Here is a 26,673-nt window from a genome sequence, read left to right as displayed (position 1 = left end):
ATTAAATGGTAATTAAAACAAAACAAAAAAGCTTTTAAATGTGTGTTTTCAAATGTAGTTTAAAACCTTTAAGCCAATGCTTACAATAATGTTTTTACATAAAGTCTAATAACAAAAATAAGCCTACCTACCTTACCTGTTTTTGAAAAGGATGTACATTGTAACCCTAACCAAACCTTTTTTTTGTTTCTGGCCTAATAATGGTGCAAATTTTAAATGACAGTGTTTTGGTTATTTGCATGTACACTGTATAAATTAAATGTTTATTATAACTGACCAATGAAATCAATATTATCTTATCTTAGATAGGTTGGGAATTGATTTTTATAAAATTTAATGATTTGTGGGGACATTTGCTCATTTTCATATATAATACCGTCACCACTTGTCAGAACAAACTGAAACAGTGCATTCACTTACTTCGCCGGTGCAAAAAAACTGAAAAGAAAAGGCATAAAAAAAATTACAGTGAGAAACAGTTTTTAAGGTGTTAATAAATCAATTTTGGTGTGGGGGGTGGGGTAGAGGGGCAAATATTTAGGGTGGGTCAGAAAAATAGAACAAATCACTTTATGGAATGTTTGCTAAATACATCTGTGCAAATATTTATATACGCAAAACTTTAAAATTCATGTTTATGTTTGGGAAAAGAATCACAGTGGGGTCTTAAATAAATTGTTTACTTACACAGCTTGAGATTTATTTTCAAAGATGCTCATTCGTGAAAAAACTTCTACATCATATGTATTGAACATCCTTTATAAATACCACTCGATAAAATGAATAATTCAATATCAAGATGTACTAAGTTTTTAATCTGTAAGAATTTGAACCTCTGCCAGGATATTACACTTATCAAGTGCTGCATTCACATTTTGATGGTTTTATATCACTTTCATATCAATTTCAGTTTCTTTTTCGTCCCAAAATTGAAATTTTATGTGATAAATGTCAAAATAGGTAAATGTTTGAAATCATTAGGTTTCAGTTTGATTGACCAGGCGCTCCTCAAAATGAAGAAACTTAAAAAAAAGGAAGCAACTAAGATGTGAAATAATAGATATATTTATAATATGTTCTCTCCTGAATTTGTTGTTATCTTCTTAAAATTACATATTCACACATTTCTGTCATAAATACCACAAAAAACTGAAATGAGTTTAATTTTGTACAATTTTTAAAAAAAAGGCTTAACATTTTCGTGTCTTTGTTAAACAAAGAAATTTCTGTATTTTTTACTGTGTCTAAAATTGATAAAAAAAGAAAATTTATCTGAAAAACACCCTCCCTTCAAAACACAGGTGATGCTTTTGGAAAACATCCAAACCAAAATCTACTGATTAATTTGAGGTTAAACAACTTCAAAAGCATCCAATTTATCTGTAAAGAAAAAAAAATATATTTTTTTATCCTTTAGAACATATTTCAGGTTCTTATAATTACAATCCCAGCCAGTTTGAATGAATTGGGGTATTTTAGGCGGAAGATCTGAAATTCTGATATGTTCTGATGATGTCAAAAGATTGGTTCTTTAGTGTTTCAGACAATGCCATGATAAAACTATGATGATTGATGTTTGAAAAATTGATATAGATTTGCTGATTTGGGTTAAGACATGAACAATGAATGATTGAGTTACTCCTCAGATAGTATTATCATGTCATATACACATTGTAAACATACTGCACCCAAACACAGTAATATATAGACAAAATGTATGCAGCACCCAAATATTATTATCGCATGAATACAATCTAAAAATATATGTAATGTTTGTAAGGTTTTGTAATACATTCTATGGGGAGATAGAGAAGCAACACCGTCTTGGTCTCTATACCTCTGTTAACTTAAACCATTTGTACAGAAGCCAGTGGCCAGAGAATCTTTTAGCACTGCCCACTAGGGACGAACAGGGCCTATTAAAGCGATTACAATATATATATATTGATATCTTTGTAACTGTCCAATTGTCATTTCGGACAGAACCTTTCATTCTGGGTGAGTGGTCTATTGGTTTAGATATCCTCCTCTCACCCAAAAGGTTGTGGGTTCGATCTCTAATCTGTTTTGTTTCTTGTGGCCTCTAAATAAGGACACAGATCTACCGAAGAAACTGACTGTATGGTGATCCTTTAAGCTGTTTTCCAGATGAAGTTAAAAAAAATAGCATAAAAAATAAAATATACATATAGAATTCATAATTAATATTTCTAAGTCAGAAGATCAAATGTTTTAACATCATAAACATAAATAGATATTGAGTATAGTGTTTTTTCTGGTCCTCATAATATAAAATAAAAAAGTAAAGGAATAATAACTGCCACACCACACCCAATCTGTTATGTTTGTCAGGTGATAAAGATTATTACAAAAAATGAGAAACATCTTTTGCCTTGCAACTATCAGTTTGGGGATTGTAGAATAGAGCTAGATAATTGCTGTGTTTCCTACATTTCCAGAAACTTTCCCAGAAATTTCTATTCATGATATGTAAACCTCAAAATTATGTTCTCTGCAGTTTGCCTATGTTTTTTATAACTCTCGCACAATAAATGTTGTCTGGTTAGCGCACTAATGCTTATTACAAAGGAGTTGATCCCGGGGCTCGATTTATTGCCTCAGTAGGCATGTGTTTAAGTCTGGCTTGTTGTCTTCAAAAGCCGGACCAGTGGGCTTAAATCCTGGAACTCCAGTTTCAAGACTATAAAAGCTCATGTGTAACATTTTGCCAACAAGAGTGACTTAACATAAGATAATATTATTTTCTTGATTGTCGTTGTAAAGTAAATATAGTTCAAAGTTAAAGTCTGTCGCACGCTATTTTCAAATTGTGATTGTCTTTTGATTAAAATTATGATAAATAAGTTAATAATTCAAAAATGCATACCGGTAACTAGAAATGTTAACATAAAGAAGCAAGATGCAAATATTGTTCAAGTAACAAACAGATGTGGCCTACTAAATAATAATCTAACCTATACCCAATAAATATAATCTAAACCCTTTGTTGATTAAACCAATCACAATAAATATGAAGAAATCGGAATAAAACAGAGGTTTTTTGGGAAAGAAAATCTAGTTTTCTTCTTCTCTGTAACCACAAAGAAACTCCTAAGGTTTCCAGGTAGATTTCTGAATCACCAGAGGCTTATATTTTACATGGTATGGCAGGAGCATTAGTGAGTCATACAAAGTGCGGTTTTTCTCACTTTTTCTATAATAAATTATGAGGTATGGTTCAAAATTGATTGAACTCATTGTTCATGTAAACTTATATTTTTTACTTACCACACCGGAGCAATTTTCTTCCACAGATAGTGTGTTTGTTTTATTGGGGAGGTGGAGGGGTACTGGTATGCATGATTTGCTGTAGAGAAATGTAGGGGTTATGATTTGATTTAGGGGAAATGGGGGTTTTGATTTGTCTTAGGGAAAGTGGGGTGTTAGGGTTATTTAGGGGGAAGTAGGGGTTAGGATTTGATTTAGGGAAAGTTGGGTGTTGATTTGGGGGAAGTAGGGGTTATGATTTGATTTAGGGGAAGTGGGGGTTAGGGTTAATTTGGGGGAAGTAGGGGTTATGATTTGATTTAGGGAAAGTTGGGGGGGGGGGTAGGTTTAATTTGGGGGTAGAAGGGGTTATTATTTGATTATTTGATTTTGGGGAAGTGGAGGGGAGGGGTCGGTTTAGAGAAATGTAGGGGTTATGATTTGATTTAGGGGAAGTGGGGGTTTTGATTTGTCTTAGGGAAAGTGGGGTGTTAGGGTTATTTAGGGGGAAGTAGGGGTTAGGATTTGATTTAGGGAAAGTTGGGTGTTGATTTGGGAGAGGTAGGGGTTATGATTTGATTTTTGGGAAGTTGGGGGTTAGGGTTAATTTGGGGGAAGTAGGGGTTATGATTTGATTTAGGGGAAGTGTGTGTGTGTGTGGGGGGGGGTAGGTTTAATTTGGGGGAAGTAGGGGTTGTGATTTGATATTGGAGAAGTGGGGGTGGTAGGTTTAATTTGGGGGAAGTAGGGGTTAAGATTTGATTTGGGGGAAGTGGGGGTGTTAGGGTTAATTTGGGGGAAGTAGGTTTTTTTTTTATTTGATTTAGGGAAAGTGGGGGGTTAGGGTTAATTTGGGGGAAGTAGGGGTTTTGATTTGATTTAGGGAAAGTGGGGGGTTAGGGCTAATTTGGGGGAAAGTAGGGGTTATGATTTGATGTAGGAGAAGTGGGGACTAGCATAGATTTGATTTTTGGGGAAGCTGGGGGGGGGGGGGGGGCGGGGCGGTTCAGTTTAGTTAGGATTGACAATGAATCCCCTGTCTGGTATCTAGTTTTCCCTGACTTGTGTGGTGGGGAATTCCTATTGTCTTACTTAAAATGTTTTTAAGATATTTTTTCCGTTGAGAAGTACAATTTCTTTAGTCCACATAACTTGCCCCCATTGTAAATTACACCAAGAAATTGATATACCAAACAATACAGCTATTGTGTTTGACATATGTCAGTCATAAAATGATTCCTTTGTTTACTTTGTGCCTCATAAAATGTGCAAGGTAAACTAGAATGGTAAACACAATAAATCTGATAATAATATTCAAACTACTACTTCAATATAAGTAGTTAAATTAATATTTGGTTGGAAATTTTTCCACATGGTGTGCACATAATATTGTTTCACAATTTTGGGGGAAAATGTAGCAGTAATTAGAAGCTCAAGGCTGGTAGAATCTCTTCAGGGTCAATTTAGGGTCTATTAAGTTTCATATGCCTGATCAACAGGTAATTTAAATAACGATATTTATTTTTAATAAAATGCCTAATTTACATACAAGCCAAAATAAAGAATGAATTCACTAAGATTGTAAAATTATGAAATAATACTTATTATTATTCCAATTATTTCGCAAAAAAACCCCACATTCCAATTCATAACATGCTCCAATATTTGTTGGTTTTGACCTTGAACATGGCTTGGCACACAGTTGCCAGAATATCAATCAGGGGAAAATGCTACTGAGTATTTGTACAGAGAAATTGTATGCTGTTTATATATTTTAATGAAATATATATGATTTCTGACACCTGAACAATAAACCAACACTAACTGTGAGCGCACTTAACATTTTGACCCCATCCGCTTCTTGTTAAAAGCTACTGAATAAGACAATTGCTGTGTTCCAAAACGTGCTTCCCATTACTTTAATTGTGTTAAAATGAGTGATAGGTCAAAACAATTTGTGTTTTTCTGGGAAATTATCCCAAAATCTCAGACCAACTAATGCCATGATCCATTACAGTGAATCACCTCTCCGTACAGACCAAAATACCTCCAGTTAATTATTCCCCTTGGTTTCTTTTCAAATAAAGTCAAGGTTGTCCTCATGGCCATGCAGGTGTTGCTGTTGTGATATTGTACAGCGTTAAGTTGAAAACTGCAAAAGCTTATTGTAATATATACAACTTGGTACACATGTTCATTATTTGCAGTAAGTCCTATCTCCTCTCTTTTTTTTTCAAAGAAAAAAGTCAAGGTATTTGTCATGGCCAAAGTGTTTTAGTGATACTATTCAGTGTAAAGTTGAAAACCGCAAAAGATTATTTTACAGATATATATGAAACTTGGAACCCATGTTCATTATTTGCAGTTAAAGTCCAATAACTCTGGTTTCATTCATTACCAAGTTATGTCCCTTTAAATGACCCTCAATGGAAAATGGTCAAACATTTGTATCCATAAATCTGTGTCTCTTTTTTTTTGTACTCTTACTAGCAATTTTACAACGTTTTAGCATTTAATTCTCAATTAAATCAACATCCTACTTTTACACATGTATCAAATATTCTACAAGTAATAAATGCAAAAATATCTTCAGAAAAAGCTTATTATATATAATGAGGTATGATAAAAATAGGTCTAGGATGAAACTTTCCAGAAACAGAGCAATTTGTAAAACATGAAACAGCCTCTGCTAGGCTTCATTAAGATGATGTTAATCATTAATTTTAGTTAGGAGAAACTCTGCTCTTCATGTAACAGAGGAAAAATGACTTCTGGTAGATAATGTAATTAATCATCAAATTATTTCTGACAAGAAGTGAAAATGGGGTTTTCTTAAAAAGCATTATAAAATGACAATTCTAATATTGGTTTTAACCTGTAAAATAATGTAACATGAAATGCCTACAAGGCCAACAGATCCCTTCAGAGAAAAGCATGCTCGACCCTGAAGGGGTCGACTGGTCTTATATATATATATATATAGGCCCTGAACCTCCACACAGAGAACTGGTTATGCCAATTTGCATATTTGAGTACATCAACGTACTATAGCGGAATATACGTTACATTAATATTATATATTCATATTCTTAAGTATATATTGATGAGTGGACTGTATGATGAATTTGTGTTACTGTAACCTGTATTTTATGTATATAATACTTTTTTATAATATTTCATGTTATAACCCTTAGTTTATATATATAACTTTTATATTTGTGCATCATTCTAAAATTGTTATTTTTGTGTGCTTTGATTGTGTTTGCTAAGTTACCATGTAATATTATGCATGTAATCATTGCTGTGATTTGCATGCTGGAATGTGAATGTTATATGAATGACCTTTGTTTCAGCTGAAATCTAGGCGGGAAATGTCAAAGGTAACGCGCACTCAGTTGCTATGGTCCACATTACATTTTTCTCTACACTTCTAAATGAAAAAGAGTCAGCTTTGGCCAAAAAACGAAGAAAATCATTGATGTTTTCTGTTTTAAAAAAAGACTATAATATATATATTTTATACCAATATATTCGAAATGAGTGGGGATTGAGGATGGATGGGAGTTTCTTTTTGGGATCGGGTGAAAGGGGAAATGCTCAGTTGGGTAAGAGGGGATAAAGTGTGTTGAATTAGGGGGTATAAATAGGGGTATGGGTAGGCCGTAAGAGTGAGTAAGGGGTAGGAGATGAAGTGATGTAGGGTTAGCAGGGTATGTCTGAAGAAGGAGTTGAGTGGGTTAGGATAAGTGTGAACTGAGTTAAAGGGGCTAACTTGGGTATGGGTAGGGAGTAAGAGTGAAATGGATAGGATATGTGTTAATTGATGTATGGTTCTTTCTGAAGAAGAGTGTGAGTGTGGATAAGATAAGTGTGAGTTGAATTAAGCAGGGGGGTTATGTGTAAAGGGTAGGGAGTAAGAGTGAATATTGGGTTAGGATGTGAGTTGATATGTAGGTGGTTATGTCTGAAGAAGGGGTTGAGTGGTGATATGTCTTTAGTGTGAGTTGAAGAAGGGGGTAAATGGGGGTATGGGTAGGGAGTAAGAGTGAGTAATAGGTAGGATGTAAGTTGATGTAGGGTTATGCCTGAAAAAGGGGTTGAGTGGGGATAGGAGAAGCATGAGTTTAAGAAGGGGGTAAATGGGGGTATGGGTAGGGAGTAAGTGTGAATAATAGGTAGGATGTGAGTTGATGTAGGGTTATGTCTGAAGAAGGGGTTGAGTGGGGATAGGAGAAGCGTGAGTTTAAGAAGGGGATAAATGTGGTTATGGGTAGGGAGTAAGTGTGAATAATAGGTAGGATGTGAGTTGATGTAGGGTTATGCCTGAAGAAGGGGTTGAGTGGGGATAGGAGAAGCATGAGTTTAAGAAGGGGGTAAATGGGGGTATGGGTAGGGAGTAAGTGTGAATAATAGGTAGGATGTGGGTTGATGTAGGGTTATGTCTGAAGAAGGGGTTGAGTGGGGATAGGAGAAGCGTGAGTTTAAGAAGGGGATAAATGTGGTTATGGGTAGGGAGTAAGTGTGAATAATAGGTAGGATGTGGGTTGATGTAGGGTTATGTCTGAAGAAGGGGTTGAGTGGGGATAGGAGAAGCGTGAGTTTAAGAAGGGGATAAATGTGGTTATGGGTAGGGAGTAAGTGTGAATAATAGGTAGGATGTGGGTTGATGTAGGGTTATGTCTGAAGAAGGGGTTGAGTGGGGATAGGAGAAGCGTGAGTTTAAGAAGGGGGTAAATGGGGGTATGGGTAGGGAGTAAGTGTGAATAATAGGTAGGATGTGAGTTGATGTAGGGTTATGTCTGAAGAAGGGGTTGAGTGGGGATAGGAGAAGCGTGAGTTTAAGAAGGGGATAAATGTGGTTATGGGTAGGGAGTAAGTGTGAATAATAGGTAGGATGTGAGTTGATGTAGGGTTATGTCTGAAGAAGGGGTTGAGTGGGGATAGGAGAAGCGTGAGTTTAAGAAGGGGATAAATGTGGTTATGGGTAGGGAGTAAGTGTGAATAATAGGTAGGATGTGGGTTGATGTAGGGTTATGTCTGAAGAAGGGGTTGAGTGAGGATAGGAGAAGCATGAGTTGAAGAAGGGGATAAATGTGGGTATGGATAGGGAGTATTAGTGAATATTTGGTTAGGATGTGATTTGATGTAGGGTTATGTCTGAAGAAGGGGTTGAGTGGGGATAGGAGAAGTGTGAGTTGAAGTAGGGGGTAAGTAGGGGTATGGGTAGGGAGTAAGACTGAATAAGGGGCTGGAATGGAAAATTGAAGTTAGAGTAATAAGCATTAGCAGAAAACATCAATAAATTCTTACTAAGCCTGATTGTAGTTTTAGACTGGCATGGTTTTGCACATTTACAAACATTGGCTTTGCACTTTTCATGGAGTGATATTGTTTACCATTTGGGTATTTTATTCATACAGGTACTACAAGACTTATGTTTACCAGGTTGCATGGGCTATAAGGTCACATTGACCCTGCAGTAAATTGATTTTATTTAACCAAAATACTGAAGTAGTTTTTCGTTGTCAATTTTGATATTTTATTTCTTGAAAATTACCTATTGATAGTATATTCATGATTTACTATCGGATAATAGGAACAGATTAGGTCATTCTAAAGCTGTCAGTTAAGAGGACTGTGTCTCTCTTCTTACTTGAGCTACAGTTTGCGAATCATCATTGATATAAGTGGTATATTTATATATATTATTTTCATACTTATATTGTAAACTTGGTAACCTTTGTAAATTATTAGGCTCGTGTTGCATGAAATGTTGTTTGGTGGCAGATTATTTGGCTAGAAAGTTAATGCTTTTGAGGAACTGACACTTTCCAGTGCATGCCAGTTTTAATGTTTCTTGGAAACAGCATGATAAAAGTTACAGCACAGCTTTGTAGCGATTGTAAAGGGTGTAACTGCATTTCAAACAAAATTCACCAGCATGCTCAGTCAAGCTCTTTTTATGTTATCACTGTTCTTAATTCAAATATTGGTTCACTTTTTCCTGAATAAAAGTATCATGGCATTTTATTATGCACTACATACGTATATAACTTTTGTTTAAAATTTTGCTTAAAAGTTAAGTGAACTTGAAAAATTGTTGAATTATAGCGTAGATTATAATAAATTTCACTGTTACCCAATTGCGCCATTTGCAAAAATATTTTGCTTTCTGTGGTCATTAAGTGAAATAAATTTTTCATTTTGCCCTGAAATTCAAAAAAATATCAAAATTATTTAGCTAAATACGTGGTATTGTCCCTTTAAATTTTGTTTGAAATTTGTATGTGGTAAAGTACAGTTTATTAAAAAACCAACAGAGATATTTATGTTATTGCAATCCTGTTTTTAAACACCACATATTAAACGCTGATACCTGGTTTTCTTAATGAGAAAGTTAATGAACAGACATGTTGCATACACGTGTGACTAATTATTTATAAACTCACTAATTCCATGTTCAAAACAGGCAACCTCAAAGATGAGCCAGTTTTATGTTCATTAAAACTTCTATCATTTTTATGAATTTGGCACCAAATCATTAAAGGCTCAATTAAGTTACATGGTTCCATATCTGTAACTCATTAATTTATGTTATAATGAATGCTGTAGCAATTATTATAAATTGGTAATTCCGTAACCGGTGGTAACGTAAATAGAGAGAGTCTTTGATACAATGAATATCAACATGAGGTCCACATTATTATTATATTAAGAAAATTATTCTTGCCTTGTTAATGTCCAGAACACTTTTTGATGATCTGAGGCTTGGATTTTCTATGTTTTTGCCAGAAAAGTTTTGGTGCTTGGATAGAAAGTTTGTTCGCTTTTCGGTGTTGTGAATTTTCATATGTGGATTTATTTTTCTTCCCATTATAAGGGTGTTGTATCACTGGATATTATATTGTGTTATATTTTACTCTTGTGTGACATATATACAGTAATTTTAAAAATGGAATTAATGGATTTTGATATTACCTGACAAAGGATACTATTTTCTGCTTTTCAATAATTTGGTAAAGTTTTGTTGGCACAATGAAAAAAAAGAAAAGTACATTTACATTCAAATTTAAGTTAATATATTTTTCAAATTTCTTCATACAAGTTATAGAATTTAAATAAATAAAAATAAACAGCAAGAATAATATTTTTTCCTTTCTTTTTATTCTATCCTAATTTTTAACATGATATTGTGTTTTCTAAATTTTAAACAATAATAAACAATAATTACAAACTTTTAACTATAATGTATATAAGTATAGCAATTTCAGCACATTATTAGGTCTTATTCGGGTGTTATGAATATTTTCATTTCTAATATTCAAAAATGGAAATGAAAAATACACAACCTTAGAAAATGAAGTAAGGGAGGTAATTAACTATAAGTTCCTGTTTATATTTTTCAGCCGGTAAGGATCAGTGATCACCTAGAAGGTGTATTGAGAGGGATGACGCACAGGGACCCCTCTCGCAGAACAATGCTTCGTAAGCTATCTGAGGTAAGCCGTAACTTAGGTTTAAGTCATATTTTTACCCTCAGAATAAGAAACCCTAGAATGTACACCGGTATCGCGGAAGTTCAAAAAAAGTGTCAGTCATTCAGCTTCGATATTTTGTCGGTCCAAAAGAAAATTAGTTGAGATGACAATTTTTTTTTTAAACTTGACAATAAATAGAAAGGTATTAAGATATTAAGCAGTTATTTTTGCCAGGTTTTGCTCCTAAATGAAATTTCAACAATACCATTTCTTGAAACTTGCACATATTATAAATCGAAAGGAAAATTTTGATAGGTGAATTTGTTGGCAAAGTGTATTTCCCGGACCATACTGTTGGTTAGACAGACTGATCCCATTACAAATTTAGTCGAACCGAGGCAAAATTTACCGGTCATGAGGACCGACTGACAGTTTTCAGGAATTCTGGGTATACTGGAAGGAATGACATATAGGAGCCCGTCTTGTATAACGATGTTACGCAAGCTATATGAGATAAATCGCAGATTATCTACAATAGATATCTGGTCAATGATCTCTCAGACTTTGCTGATGTCAAAACAAAGTTGAGGGGTTTTTGTTTGAGGGGTTTCATGGCCATGGCGACAATGGTGTTTGCATAAATTAAAAAAATAATTTTGTTGGTATGATGCATAAATTAATGGGAAAGACATTTACATGAAACTTTGCACACAGGCTAAAATTTAAAATTATTCCATTAGAAAAAAATGTTTTGTGTTTTGTTCAGACTTGCAATGATCAACATCAAAACCTGGGGTTTAAGCATCTGGCCCCAATTTCTCAAAACTTCATAAGCTTAAAAGGCTTAAGTAGCTTATTTCAAGTAACCATTATACATACTTCAATGGAATTTTGATATATGAAAAATGGTAATCATAAAGAAAATTCCTATCTTAAGTATAAAAAAGCGAATAAAGAAGTTTCGGGAAATTGGGGCCAGGGATTTGATTTAAATAATATCTTGCTCAACTTATATGATTGTAACTACTTTAGGCTTGTGAGGCTTAAAATGAGAGGAAAGATGGGTTCTATAGAGCTGTTACCAACCAATTATCCAATATCAAATGTTTTACTTTATTTGTATTTGCATTCCAAACCCAAAACATATAATGATATACACGGTTGTAACTGTTTTAGGCTTGCGAAGCTCAGAATGAGCGGGAAAGGCGGGGGTTGCGACGGAGTTTCTCCCGAACCGTGACCAACCTGTACCAGACCATCCTCGGGCCAATAGACAGCCAGGTAACTCTTACTGTTGTTATAAAGAGTAAAAAAGAAAAATAAATAATAATTTTTTTTTTTTTAAATTAAGGAAGTGTCATAGCTACAGTGTTGTCATTATTGTCATCCACAATTTAAACTATGACCATAGCTGAATATCTGTTCAAAATAATTCCATGAAATGTAGTACAGATGTTACCAGTGACAATGCTACTATAAATTGATGCTGCAAAGTGCATAAGTTTGGTTTTGAGCATTTTGTTGCATTATGTCCCTTGAGTATTGAGAACTACTAGTGGTGCCGCTGTTGTGAATAAATTTTATATTATTTGATGTATTTATTGTATAATAGACTGATAAAAATATCAAACAAATTCTTATTCATTGCTTTTAACAGGAGGAAGGTATGCAGATCAGTATTCCACAAGTTCAGCTAGCAAGCAAATCAGGTCGCCTGAATATTTCGCCACGTGATTCAGCCACAAAACAAAAAGTTTCGCCTGGCAGCTCTTTGAGCCATTCTTCGCGAGAAAGAGTGTCGCCAAGGGAATATGATTTATCGATGGATAGATCTGGAAGAAGAGATGATTTTTCAGGAGATCGATCAAGACGGAAAGATAAGAAATCACATGATCGATCAAATGATCGAATTCGGAGAAGACCTCAGTCCTCTCCGGAACAGTACAGGTCAAGGTCACGGTCGAGAAGTAGGTCAAGGTCACCTGTTAAACACAGGAATCCTGGAAAAGATTCAGGTGAAAAAAATTGAACAAAACATTTCCAAGCAGATTTGAATTTGTATAGATACTTCTATATTGATAATGAATGTTTATTCTTAAAGATTGTTTATCTCTGTGATAAAAGACTTTCGAAGGAATTGCAAAAAGTAAAGCATTTTTGATAAGTTGGACGTAATAAAAAAACAAAGATTTGAATTTATTTTTTTACTTATACATGGGCCTTCTTTGATATCAGTTTATTGAGAACCCATGTAACAGATTGGTCCCAGGTAACAGATAGGTACTCTTCATACTTAAGTCTTTGCCCTTTTGCAATATTTTGTCTTTATGATATCAGATTTTCAAAACATGATATCTCCACACTTCAGATTCTTCAGACTTGGAGGTTCACAGAATCACACCATTACATCACAGTAAGCGATCAACCAATGAGAGTCCTTCCCTAGGTTACATGACTAGCGGACAGGCCAATGGAGGATCGTATCATTTATCAGACATCACCTTTAGTGCCGCACAGAATGGCCACCAGTCACATGTAAGTAATAGTTTTAAGCAAGTCTGTTGTTCTGTTTTTTTTTTTAAGTGACACTCTTATTCAAAATCAATGCTTACCCGGGTATAACAAGCATAAAGTTTGACTGATAAACCTTTAACTTATTACTAAATAATGCATTTATGGAAAATAGTAATTACTGATTACAGATTGAAACCGTGTAATTAATAGCAGAAAGCTCAAAAATATTAAATGACTGGTGAATGCTAAAATATTTACTGTGATCTACTATAGTCTCATAAGGTAGAAATACTGTGTTTTATGCTCATTTATTCCTAATTAAACTCAGTATCCTTCTTAAGAACAATTGTTTTCGCCATTTATTCATCCTTTTTGAATATTAAAACAATATTATTAATTGTGATAAATCTTAACTGGGAGTAAGAGTGTATCTTTAAGAAAAAAAGTTTGGCTTTTGTGATAGCGTTGGTGTCGGTGTCAGCATCATTGTGCCAATGCTTTTAACTTGGCCAATGCTGAATGAACATTCAAGATATTTAAATGAAAGTTGGTACACAGGGTGCCAGGGACAATATGAACTTGTAACGCATAATGAATAACTTTCTTTATATCTCTCTAATAACATTGTGTTAACCGCTTGTTTGACTGCTAAAATCAAGAACAGACAAGCCAGTGTTGTCAATAAAAACCGACTGCCTGCCAATATAGACTGTTCAAATGGCAATTGGGTCTGTTCAATTTCGAAAAATAAGTAAATTTTAAGTTCATAAGTAGAAGCTGGTCAGTTACTTCACTATTTGAGACCGTTCAACCAAAACTTAATGAGAACCCTGCAAGCACTTGCGTTTGCTCCTTGCCACTCTTGCAAAGACACTTTGTGGGGTCCTTTTTTTTATAAATATATTGGTTTTATCAAATTTAAGGAAGTTGAAAATGTTCAACCCCACTATTTATTGTTGGTAAATAATATTTTGCGATTAAAATAAAAATGACAATTGACTTCCTTCAAGCTTTCTTTTTTTTTGTATGATGAAAGTTTGTCCTAATTCAGACCATAATTTAATCTATTGTTTCATTGTGAGAAGCTTCTTATCTTATAAATATGAATAGATAAATTTATGTGAATATTAGTATTTATATTCAGATGGAATGCCATTTTTAAGTGAAAATGATTCCTCAAACAACAATCAAAATTGCCATCTTGCCGTCTCAAAAATGGGAAAAGGCTAATGTTCATTATTACATTACAGCATCAATCATGGAAAGAGGCTAATGTTCATTATTACATTACAGCATCAATCATGGGAAGAGGCTAATGTTCATTATTACATTACAGCATCAATCATGGGAAGGGGCTAATGCTCATTATTACATTACAGCATCAATCATGGGAAGAGGCTAATGTTCATTATTACATTACAGCATCAATCATGGGAAGGGGCTAATGTTCATTATTACATTACAGCATCAATCATGGGAAGGGGCTAATGTTCATTATTACATTACAGCATCAATCATGGGAAGGGGCTAATGTTCATTATTACATTACAGCATCAATCATGGGAAGGGGCTAATGTTCATGATTACATTACAGCATCAATCATGGGAAGGGGCTAATGTTCATTATTACATTACAGCATCAATCATGGGAAGGGGCTAATGTTCATTTTTACATTACACCATCAATCATGGGAAGGGGCTAATGTTCATTATTACATTACAGCATCAATCATGGGAAGGGGCTAATGTTCATTATTACATTACAGTATCAATCATGGGAAGGGGCTAATGTTCATTATTACATTACAGCATCAATCATGGGAAGGGGCTAATGTTCATTTTTACATTACAGCATCAATCATGGGAAGGGGCTAATGTTCATTTTTACATTACAGCATCAATCATGGGAAGGGGCTAATGTTCATTATTACATTACAGCATCAATCATGGGAAGAGGCTAATGTTCATTATTACATTACAGCATCAATCATCAACATTGAACAACAGCAAACACAGCCGCCCATCGAACAGAAATCCACCATCACAGCGGTCATTTGAGAATGCGGCTTTCAAAAAGTACCTGAAGTTAAAAGAACGCCAGAAGAAACTGCGTGTGTTGAGGCACGACGTTATGAGCGACGAAGCCTCGGATGAGTTGTCGGACTTTGTCGCGGATCACATCTCAGAGACAAGATCAGTGAGGTCAATGGGGTCTGCAAATTTAGGTTAGTATTAGTGTTGGGAATCGGTTCAAGTTTGTCTATTGATAATCGATTTCACTCAAGTAACTGATTTTTAACCATACCTTAATTGTTGTTTTATTCTTGTACAATTACTCGTAAGCCTTAACTATGCTTATGTTGTGTGTTTGTTTGAAGTTAATTAGTGTTTATGTTGCTTGAGGCCATATTGTTAACGATAACAGAACAGACAGTTTATTCGACTTATACATGTGTACATCATCTTATATACATATAGTTATACATATAAACATGTCACATATCTAAACTTACAAACATAATATAATAAAATAAAATATAAGCAAAAATATTATGTAAATTGAATACCAAATAATTATTATGTTAACTTTGGCAGTGAGGGAATGTTTCATAACTACTATATCAAGTTAAATTATTTATAAGTGAGTTGCGTATAATAAATGATTCTTTAATATATTTACAAACATTTATAACTTCCTTTTTATCACATGATACCAATAATTGATGTAATTTGAATACAGATGGATTAACATAATAGCATCGTTTTATATAAGTTACACGTAACTGACGATAACAACTAAACACTTTGAAAGTATAAATTAACTTAAAGGAGAAAATTGGCAGAAATTAACCAAACGCAAATAACGAGAGGAAAGAAGAAAAACAACTTGCCGGTTAAATCAATGATTGATTATGACCAAATAAAATCAATTTTGCCGATTTTACGCCCAACCTATCAATTTTCAATTAAGGTTGATCATCACAACACTAGTTAGTTTAAAGCAAGTTACGCATATAGACTGTGAGAAAAACATGATTTGTCATAGCGATGAATGATATGTAACGTGCGAAGAAAGAAGTGTAGAAATTTGATGTTTTAAAAGTAAAACCAGGATAAAAAACCATTTTTAGATTGAAACAGTAATGTAACATATATTTTGTTGTAGAAGATTTTTTAAGTATTAAAATGGTTGTGAACAAAATATAAATTGACTAAAATCAACTAGTAGGGCTCATGTATATTTCTGTGTCCTCTGTTAAACACGGTAGATTATTTCGTTCGGCTCCATTATCAATGTCAGTCTCACTCTTGAATTCTATGGATAACTTTTGAATGACAAGTGTAGAGAGTTTAAATTTGGTATAAAAATAGGTCATGATCAGTACATGACATTCACAGGTGTTGAATTTGGGGTCACTAGGTTAAAGGTCATGGTCATTGTGAACTTTACTAAAAAGATATTGACGAACTTGACAGGGGACTTTGCAGATTTTTAGAGTTTTGTAAAAATTAAAGCTTTATACACCAGATTATCTAATTCCATAAAAGAACGAATAATGAAAGTTTGAATCTATATAAAGTAGTATGCAATTACTTATATTTTCAGGAGTTTTGGGAGTATACCAACCTGACATTCACATGCGATATGGATCCAGCTCTGCCCTTAAGTTTGGGCGTGATTCTGACAGAGAAAGCGTTATTAGTAGTGACGCCTCAGTTTATGGATATGACCATGTTCCCTTCAGGTAGGTTCACCTATATATGACTTAGCAAATTAGCCTGACATATACAGCCATATTGAGCCAAGCTGTAATGCTTTCAAATCGGTCCTTAATATACAGTTCGAGCCAATGAGGAAATCGAGCCGAGCGATATAGAGCCAACAGGTTTCGATCGTATTCATACAATATTCATTTGTGGTATAGGTCACATCAGATTTAATGGTCATGAGGTGCTAGTAGCAATGTAAGGGCAAGACCCTGTGCCCATTTAGTTCATGGTGATTCTGTCAGCAAATCAGATCCACGAGCTAATTATTATTCTCCTCCTCTCCAGGGCTACAGCAGACATCAGTGACCCTTACATAGAACAGCTACAGAGACTTACCCAGAATGCACCGGCTGTCAATCAACCAGTCAATCAGGCTGTCAGCCAGTCAGCTCCTCCCACTAATGCTCCACCCACTTCCAATAAACAAAAGCAAAAGCAGAAACCACCATCTCCAAAACTGCAGAAACCCAGGGTAGGTTTTAAATATACAGATTTTTGCTTTAAATAGTTATTTAGGTTGTGGTAATAAATAAATTTAGTTAGAATAAAAGGTCTGTCCAATTGTTTGATAGAGCAATTCACATTGTCCATTGTTCTCTTAGCCTACTGAAGAAAGCCTAAGAACTTCATTTGCGCAGATTCACCAATAATAATCTAAAATTTCTTGCAGGATTTTTATGGGCCTGAGTTTGTACACAAATCCAGCAAGCCGTTACAAAGAATTCCAATACCTTTGCAAGGGGATGTAAGTCTGCATATTAAGTATTATCAGTTTAAAGTAATGTTTCCATATGATTAAAAAAAAATCAAAGCCTGGTGTGTGATGGTTGTCTTTGAACTATTAGAAACATATACTCATGCTTTGCTTGACAAATCTGAACTAAAATGATTAAAAAGTGCATTTGAACTATTAGAAACATATACTCATGCTTATATATTGTTTTACATGCATAACATTGTTTTATTAAAAAATATAATAACCTTTTATTAAACTATAATTGACAAATCTGAACTAAATTTATAAAAAAATGCATAATATACTTTTCTAGGGCGGGAAGAATGCAGGTCATACGTGTCGTGTTGTGGTCGTCCTGTTGAATGGTCAGAAATTAGAAGCCATGGTCAACCCCAGTACAATGGGACAGCAGCTATTTGAAGCCGTCGTCACGGAGATTGAACTGCCCGAGTTTTACTTCTTTGGGCTTACTTACATTAACGGTAAGGATATTTGGTTATTATGAGCTGTGAATTTTATACGCAGATTCTACGTAGTTGGCAGTGAGTGCAATGTGTAATGCAGGCTTAATGCATAAATGTGTCAGTTTAGGAATAGAAAAGACCTTATTCACGGGCTGATTTTAAAATATATGAATCCCAAAGACTTTTCCATCGCCCCAAAAGGAAATCTGGATTAAGAGCTATGAAGTTCAGACTTTTGTACAGTTGATGTTTTTTCTGGACATTAAAAATAGTAAGATGTACCTTGATCGGGATATACATGGCTTTAGAAACATTTACTTAGCCCTTTAAGGCTGCTATGAGGCTGAATTTGATACTCAACCAAAATTTTCAGGAATAAGTTTTTCAGTCAGTTTTTACTCCTGCTTAAAACTTCAATAGAAAGATACTTTTAGAATCTTATTTTCAATCAATGAGCATTTCCTTCTGTCGGGTGACAAAAAGTTGGCAAAGACAGTTGGAAACATGAGGTAGCACCTGTTAACTTTGCACTTCCATATATGTTAGAAAACTTCATATTTATTCTCCATTTTCAGACAATGAGCATTTCTTCCTGTCCGGTGATACAAAACTCCACAAAGTAGCGCCGGAGGGTTGGCGAGACAGCTGGAAACGTGAGGCAGCACCTGTTACCTTCACGTTACATCTACGGGTCAAGTTTTATGTGGACAGCCTTTCTGCTCTGAAGTAAGATATTAAATTAAGTTAAGCAATATTATAACTTCTTCTAAGTGGATTGTGAACACAACTATATGGTGTGTTAGCTTATTTATACTGGCACATTTGGTGAGTGCTCCAATAAGATTGTTAGTCATTTTAGGTTTTTGGAACATAGCACATAGACAGAATGTAACCCTGGTTAGAGCTACCCTGGTTCTTTAACGTGCACCAGTGTATAGCACTGTCATACAGGACCCTAATTTAACGTCCCTCCTGGAAGACAATTAGTATTCTTTTAGTGGTTGGGCGGGGAATCGAACCTGTGACCCCTGGATTGACCGTCAAGTGTGTTACCACTAGACCATGGATCCGCCACAACTATATGCTGAAATGTATCACTGTTATATGTATGTGGCAGTATCTGGATTGAAAAAAGTAATGGTGTCCATTTTGAGAGTTCATCAAAAAGTTCCGATTGTTTGTTTCTACTTCATAGATGGACACATCTTTATTACTTATTTAAAAAAAAAAAAGTTTCAAATTTGATAATCATGTATGTTTGGATATGAAGTTTTAAGTGAAAACTTTTGAGGGTGTTTTAAGTATTAATTTAAGGTAACAAACCTTTGATTCTATGTTTACTGTCATCTTGGTGGTGGGGTTTTGGCCTTCAAAACCGAAAAAAAAAATGGTTTTAAAAATTAAAAGAAATAAGCAAATGTGGGTAAAGCAGTACTTTGTATTCAGAACTTGCATACTATTAGAAAAATCTGTTCATTGTAAGTGTAAAACTTTGATGGTTGATTAAACAGATGTCAAAGTAAGATGTTTGGTAAATTTGGTCAATCTAGAAGGCAAATAAAACTGATTTTGTTTTTGCCATGAATTTTAATTGTTGCCTGTTTTGTTTTAAGGCAAGAGACATCTAGACATCAGCTATATCTTCAGTTACGACGAGATATTCTTGAGGAGAGGTGCCTCTGCGATGAGGACAGAGTTATGGCCCTTGCAGGTCTTGCTATGCAGGTATGTACTTTTGTTACCTCCCTTAAGATAACTTGAAGTGAGTATCATGATTAATTGATTGTAGCATTTCACTTTACAAGTAAAAGGTATCAGTATTTTCCTGGAAAAGTATATATTTGTTATTTTTCTAGACCTAATTTATACATCCAATCGTAGACTCTCATTTTTAACATGTGACCGTACAAAATATTATTGAATTTATTTATTGAATATTCAATTTGATGCAACATGAATTATGTATGATAATATTAATAGATGATTTAATATTGTTTTGTACAATATGGGGGATGTATTTTAACTGGTACACAGCGGTGGAAATCATATTGAACTCGCTCATCCAACATGGTTTTCCCAGCTGTGTACTAGTCCATTTCTCCGTATTGAACAGAAAACTGTTAAATAACCTATAATTATTATCATACATAATTCATGCTGCATCAAATTGAATATTCAACAAATGAATTTAATAATTCAGAAAAAAAGGCTCATGAATATGGATTTTTGATGACTTCAGATTTTTTTTTTCGGTATGTTGGGAATATGACCTATACCCGTGAGATTAGGAATTTTCGCGTTAATTTTGGCAAAATTGGGAATTTCTTCATAAATAATTACAAAAGATCAAATTTATATAATATTAAAATGAATAGCATTGGTATTTTCAACATAATAATGACTTACTCTGTTAGCACCTTACATTGTTTAAGCACTTGTTTTAACTCTTTGAAATAGTCAAATTGTTTACCCCTTTTATTAATATTTCTATGAGACACTGTCATATTGCATGAAAAAGTACTTCATAGAAAATTATTTTTAATAAAAAGACAATTTGATGGGCTTAAATTGAATACAAAATCTGCTATCTATTAAAAATAGTTAGACTTGTTTTGCAATTGATAAAAAGCAAATGAATATTTTTTGTAAAATTTCATCAACTTGTTTTCTTTTGTCATTCATCAAAAATTAAATACACTTTGATTCTAAATAAATAAAGACTTGTTCATTTCACAGAGTTGTCTACTTTCAGTTTCACTTCTCAGTTCTGTCATTTTCCGATATTGGCAATGAAGGTCAAGGTCATGTATGTGAGGCATGGCAAAGGACAGCATTGTCTATTAGTTATTTTAATCCCCTTCTGCATCGAATAATTTACTATCAACTTAAAATTATTAATCCTTTTGTTAAGAATGACACATGATTCTAACATTATGTGAGGAACTCTTAATTTGTTACAAAATTGCTCTCTGATTGGATGAAAAATATAGTTCAACCAATGAAAATCCACCTTTTACCACTGACCCGATTATTACATCATTATATGTCTCTGTGAATAGACGGTTGCATGTAGGGGAAATAACTGTTTTGTTTATATTTTCATTGTCAAATTTTCTCTTTTTTTCTTTCGTAATTTTTGGAATTCCAGATTGGGAATTTTCATTCGGAAATTGGGAAAAAAAGATACCTTTTGCCATTGGGAACATGACCGAATACCGGCTATAAAAATTGCCGAAAAAACCCCCTGGACTTATTAGACAAACATTTCATTTTGGAGATACACTAATCGTTATTGTCATGTGTTATTTAATGCCATTTTATATCTCATATTCAAATTGACTAACAAGTACATGTATATTCTTATATCACGCCTCCAACATAAATGAAGCAACGCCATTGGTCAAGGACTGGTCATGTGGTGACCCCATATTTTTCCTTATTGGGTCATCAAATGCATATTGTACCACAATGGCGTCTACTTTCCTTTTCCGATGAACAAATGACATGTTTGGTTTCCTATGCCCGATATATCCCATAGTGGGTCACTTACTAACCTTGTAACTTATAATATTTCGCAGGCTGAATACGGAGATTACAGCAAAGAAGCCATGGGCAGGAACTACTTTATTCCAGAGCACTACTTTCCAGAGAGAGTTGTAAAACGGCTGGGGACTTCTTACATGCGAGATCATGCCCCGGAATACCACAAACAGCACACTGGCTTGTCAGAAGTGGAAGCTCAGATGGAATTTATCAGGGTAAAGCCTTCCTACAGTTTGCAAAAATGTTCTACATTAGAATTAAATGTTGAGATTTGTTCGACCATATATATAGGTATATTAGAGAAAATGTAGACATTTTATTTGAAGGCCTAGTTAAAAGAATGTCTGGCTTGAGAATGTCTGGCCATGTTTATTGCCCTGGCGTCACTGCAGGGTACCAAAAATGTTTGTTTATTGGCTAGTTGCCATTTTGGATTGGGTTCAAAGAAAAAAGGGCTGCACTGGATTATTATATTCATTGAACTGTGAGCTGGGGACCAATGAACAACCTTGTGAAATACCCTGGATTAAATTTTGGGGGGTGGGGGTGGGTGGCATTGTGGGGGTCACTTATATAAGTCTTAAAATATGCCTTAGGCAGGAATCTTGTTTAAAGTTTTCTTGCCTTTTTCATTCCTTAGAAAAAATGAATAAACATGTCTCATTTTAAGAAGCTAATATCCACCATTATGACTGATTGTAAAAGTTAATTGCAAATGCTTATATGTATATCCTTTTCTTTGTTGATGGAAACTTTACTAACATAATTTAATTATGTAGCAATAATGTATCTAATTTCTTGATATTTGTTATTTCAGTTCATGCAAGAAGAGGTTCAAGAATATGGAATCCATTTCCATAAATTGTTGAAGGTAAATAACATTTTGTAGTAATTAACATGATTCTAAATCAGATAAAGCATACCATTGATAATTACCTACTGTTTAACAATGACATATATTGAATTACAGTCCACACACATTTGTTTGTCCTTGAGGATCATGTGACCAGTAATTCTCTCCATTAGTTAAACAGTCATGAATATTCATATCAGGTTGATTCAGCATCATGTGACCTGTCAATCTCTCCATTAGTTAAACAGTTATGAATATTCATATCATTTCGATTCGGCATCATGTGACCTGTCAATCCCACCATTGATTAAACAGTTATGAATATTCATATCATGGTGGTTCAGCATCATGTGACCTGTCAATCTCACCATTGGTTCAACAGTTATGAATATTCATATCAGGTCCGTCGGCATCATGTGACCTGTCAATCTCACCATTGATTAAACAGTTATGAATATTCATATCAGGGTGGTTCAGCATCATGTGACCTGTCAATAATCAATAGTTATTTGTAGAAAAAATGCAAGCAGATTAAAATGGAATATCTGTATTTTGAATTTAAATTAGTTTCAAAAATGGCTTTAAGTCTTTGTTTTCAAATGATATTTTTTTCACCCTTGGTTTGAAATGGTTGTCAATTTACTTCCAGAAAAAAAGTGAGACTCAGAACGTCATCTGGGTTGGGGTGAACATGAACCAGCTTGTGCTGGCAGAGAATTCAGGGGGTCATGGGGGTGAGCGAATCCTTGTGCATGGCTACCCCTGGGGTGCTATACAGAAAATCTCATTCAACAGAAGACGGTTCAGCGTGCAGCCACGGCCAGACCTTGGCCAGATTAAACCAGTGAAGCTGAACTTCTACACTACATCCTATAGGAAGTGAGGAAAAATTGTTGTTTAAGATTTAAAAAAAATAAAAAAATGTGACAGTGCATATTAAAACCCATGACTTTGTTTAAGATACATGGTCAGTTCAGAAACAAGGCCTTAAATTTCTTACCGTTTACAATTATTTTGGGCTCATGTTTTTTGTAAGAAAGTCAGTGTATTTTCATAGCCATGTTGTCATTGTGATCATCATTGTTGTTGGCAACATTCAAAAAGTTTTTCTTGGCCATCATTAAAAAACCTTTTGAAATATTAGCTTGAAACTTTGTACACTCACTAAGACAATAAAAATGTCCAGCAAATCTCACAACTTTCACTTAAATATTGCGCCTTGATTTACTGGGAAAATACAAGTGTTTTGACTCACTTGTGAGAATATTGTAGTACTTTTTCAACAGGCATACTGTATCATTTACATATCACACATCAATGAAATGATTTTGATGAAAGTTATTCCATGGTTTTGGAGGCAGGGTATCTTCTGAAGTTCTGTAAATGTCAACAGAGCATCAAATTCAATGATTGACATGTATTACTATAACAATACTGTATAAAATCAAAAAACAACAACATTTATATAAACTGGTTTAAACACCTACCCGGTAGTGTGTTGTTAGTGGTCACTGACCCTGACAAGACATTTACCCCAACTTTTTTCAATGGGGATATTTTGATAGTTGTGTAATGTTTGTTGTATTGTGGCATGGTGTTTATCTAGTTAGGTGTTTGTTATACCCCCCAAAACAAAGTTTGGGGGGGGGTATACTGGAATCGGGTTGTCCGTCTGTCCGTCCGTTTTTTTTTTGTCCGGGATTCATCTTTGTCGTTATTGAACAAATCTTTTTCAAACTTTCAGATATTAATGGCCATGATGTAAACTTGCGCCTCTGTGAAATTGGTACGGGTCACATGACCCTGACCAGAGTTATCTCCCCTTGATGTGTTAAAGCAGGCAAAATAAGCCCTGTCCGGGATTCATCTTTGTTATTATTCAACAAATCTTTATCAAACTTTCAGAAATTAATGGCCATGTTGTAAACTTTCGCCTCTGTGAATTTGGTACAGGTCACATGACCCTGACCAGAGTTATCTCCCCTTGATGTGTTAAAGTAGGCAAAATAAGCCCTGTCCGGGATTCATCTTTGTTATTATTCAACAAATCTTTATCAAACTTTCAGAAATTAATGGCCATGTTGTAAACTTTCGCCTCTGTGAATTTGGTACAGGTCACATGACCCTGACTGGAGTTATCTCCCCTTGTAGGCAAAATTAGCTTTGTCTGGCCTAACTCCAGGGCAAACAACCTAGACATGGAGGGGTGGGGGGTATTCGTTAGCCTATGGCTTACAGTTCTAGTTTGACCTTGGGGCTTGATCCTTGTTAACAGGATCTTGGTTAAATCGGCAACTGGGCTTGGCCCGGTAGTTTCCATAGTTTTCATCTCTATATGACATATGGTTTCATTATTCCAGGGGCGAGTACCTGCTGAAGTTCTGTACATCACAGCACAGCTTCCTACTGAAGATACGCACAAGACTGGCCGCACATGATGGACTTACAGGTACGATTTTACTGTAACATTTATAGTGGCAATGACCGAGTGGTAAGCGTCCAACATGCTTTGTCAGGTCCAAGGTTTGGAGCTTCATTGATTATAAGTTCTGGATGTCACTCAGGAATGTTAAATGGTTCTTGATCTTAGGTATGAATCAGACTTAATAACTGTTTACATTGTTTTTCTATGAATACAGTCAAAACTAGCTATGTCAAAGTTGTTTGGACTTTGGAAATAATTTGAGGTAACAAACATTTGATATATCTAAAATACGAAAAAGGTAATAACTTAACCCCATAAAATTAAAAAAATATTTGACATAAACACATCTTCGAGATTACAGAGTTCCACAAAGCCAGTTTCAACTCTAGCTCTAAACCAAAAGCTTGAAATTTAGAGCTTAAATTACTTCATCAATTTCATCATTGCGATGTCAATTAAATCTTACTTTACTTAATGAGTGGGGAGTAACAACTACTGTTTTACTTTACTGACCTCATGTAGATGTTTATTCAAAGCACTGAATAACATCACATTCCTTTCAAGGGCTGAGCTCTTAACAAATATAAATCCATACAAAAATAGACTATATCAGTCTTGTTCTGAGCCTCTCTTTCATTTTACAGATCTTAGCCAATCAGAACAGATGAGTATCGGTGATACAGAAGACATGGGAAGCGTCCATTCTGAAGACGATCACCAGACGATTACAGAGGATACCCACAGTAGGAGTTCTCAGGTATTTCTATGTTTGGCGTTTACTATCATAGGGTTGTGGGCGTTTACTATCATATGTATGTGCTCTCATTCGGAACTCCTTGGCCATTTTCTAAGGAAAACAACCTTTTATCCATGTATATGGATGGTTTACAATGAATGTGAGAATTCTTTACATTTAACTAAGCTGGAAGTAGATCACATAGTTATTTAAAAATTGTAGTTAATCATAATGACTTTACACTTGGGAATCTTAATTATTTATGCAATAAAACACTTAACTGGCAATCAGTTTTAACTTAGTAATACAAAATCCATGTTAAAACACTACAAGTAATTGATCCTATTATTTAAATTTTCTACTGATGAACCTGCATACTTCCAAGGTTTTTTTCGATGGAAAGAGTCCCAAATGGTTGTGCCCTGTGCAGATATATTCACGTTTGCCTAGTCTATAGTATGATGCACATTGGATAATGACATAAGTTTTTAAATTAATATTGTGCTCTGATTGGATAAGCTTGACATCATTTAACCAATGGTATACTAGATTTTACGGATCGGCAATTCTTTTAATATTTTATACTTAAAATTGAAACATTTATGCCAACAATACATTTAAATTATAATAAATTAACACTTTCTAAAATGTTGATTTATATTTTATGGGATCTGCTGACACAATACAAACAATAACAAGATCAATAGTTTTCATGTATATTGTTATGCGCTGAATTGCGATCCGAACAAAACCGAAGATGTTGTGTTCATCGATTGATAAACGCAATTGCAGAAAGGCAGTTCATTTAAGGAATGGAAGTGAAGGTGTAAATATGTTCAGAAAAAGAAAACATAAGAATAGGACTCGGAAACTAATTTAACAAACA

At 34.4% G+C, this 26,673-nt stretch overlaps 1 protein-coding gene across 2 annotated transcripts in view; it reads left to right on the top strand.

Annotated features, from left to right (window-relative positions):
• LOC128203609 (tyrosine-protein phosphatase non-receptor type 13-like) overlaps window positions 1-26,673 on the top strand; it is a 65,067-nt gene that overhangs the window by 5,586 nt on the left and 32,808 nt on the right. Inside the window, exons 5-21 of one of the 2 annotated variants that reach the window (XM_052905099.1) lie at window positions 6,621-6,647; window positions 10,674-10,766; window positions 11,922-12,026; window positions 12,403-12,760; window positions 13,114-13,280; window positions 15,241-15,484; window positions 16,867-17,005; window positions 17,316-17,502; window positions 17,701-17,775; window positions 18,080-18,248; window positions 18,806-18,956; window positions 19,844-19,955; window positions 21,809-21,988; window positions 22,591-22,644; window positions 23,276-23,505; window positions 24,987-25,075; window positions 25,696-25,808. In XM_052905099.1, the coding sequence (XP_052761059.1) occupies window positions 6,621-6,647; window positions 10,674-10,766; window positions 11,922-12,026; window positions 12,403-12,760; window positions 13,114-13,280; window positions 15,241-15,484; window positions 16,867-17,005; window positions 17,316-17,502; window positions 17,701-17,775; window positions 18,080-18,248; window positions 18,806-18,956; window positions 19,844-19,955; window positions 21,809-21,988; window positions 22,591-22,644; window positions 23,276-23,505; window positions 24,987-25,075; window positions 25,696-25,808 (2,493 nt within the window). The remainder of the gene's footprint in view (window positions 1-6,620; window positions 6,648-10,673; window positions 10,767-11,921; window positions 12,027-12,402; window positions 12,761-13,113; window positions 13,281-15,240; window positions 15,485-16,866; window positions 17,006-17,315; window positions 17,503-17,700; window positions 17,776-18,079; window positions 18,249-18,805; window positions 18,957-19,843; window positions 19,956-21,808; window positions 21,989-22,590; window positions 22,645-23,275; window positions 23,506-24,986; window positions 25,076-25,695; window positions 25,809-26,673) is intronic. The other variant, XM_052905108.1, reaches the window with a different exon arrangement.

Source organism: Mya arenaria, chromosome 2, assembly GCF_026914265.1.
Source record: "Mya arenaria isolate MELC-2E11 chromosome 2, ASM2691426v1".
Lineage (NCBI taxonomy): Eukaryota > Metazoa > Mollusca > Bivalvia > Myida > Myidae > Mya > Mya arenaria.
Note: the sequence above shows the minus strand (reverse complement) of the source record. Positions and strands in the feature narration are given on the sequence as shown.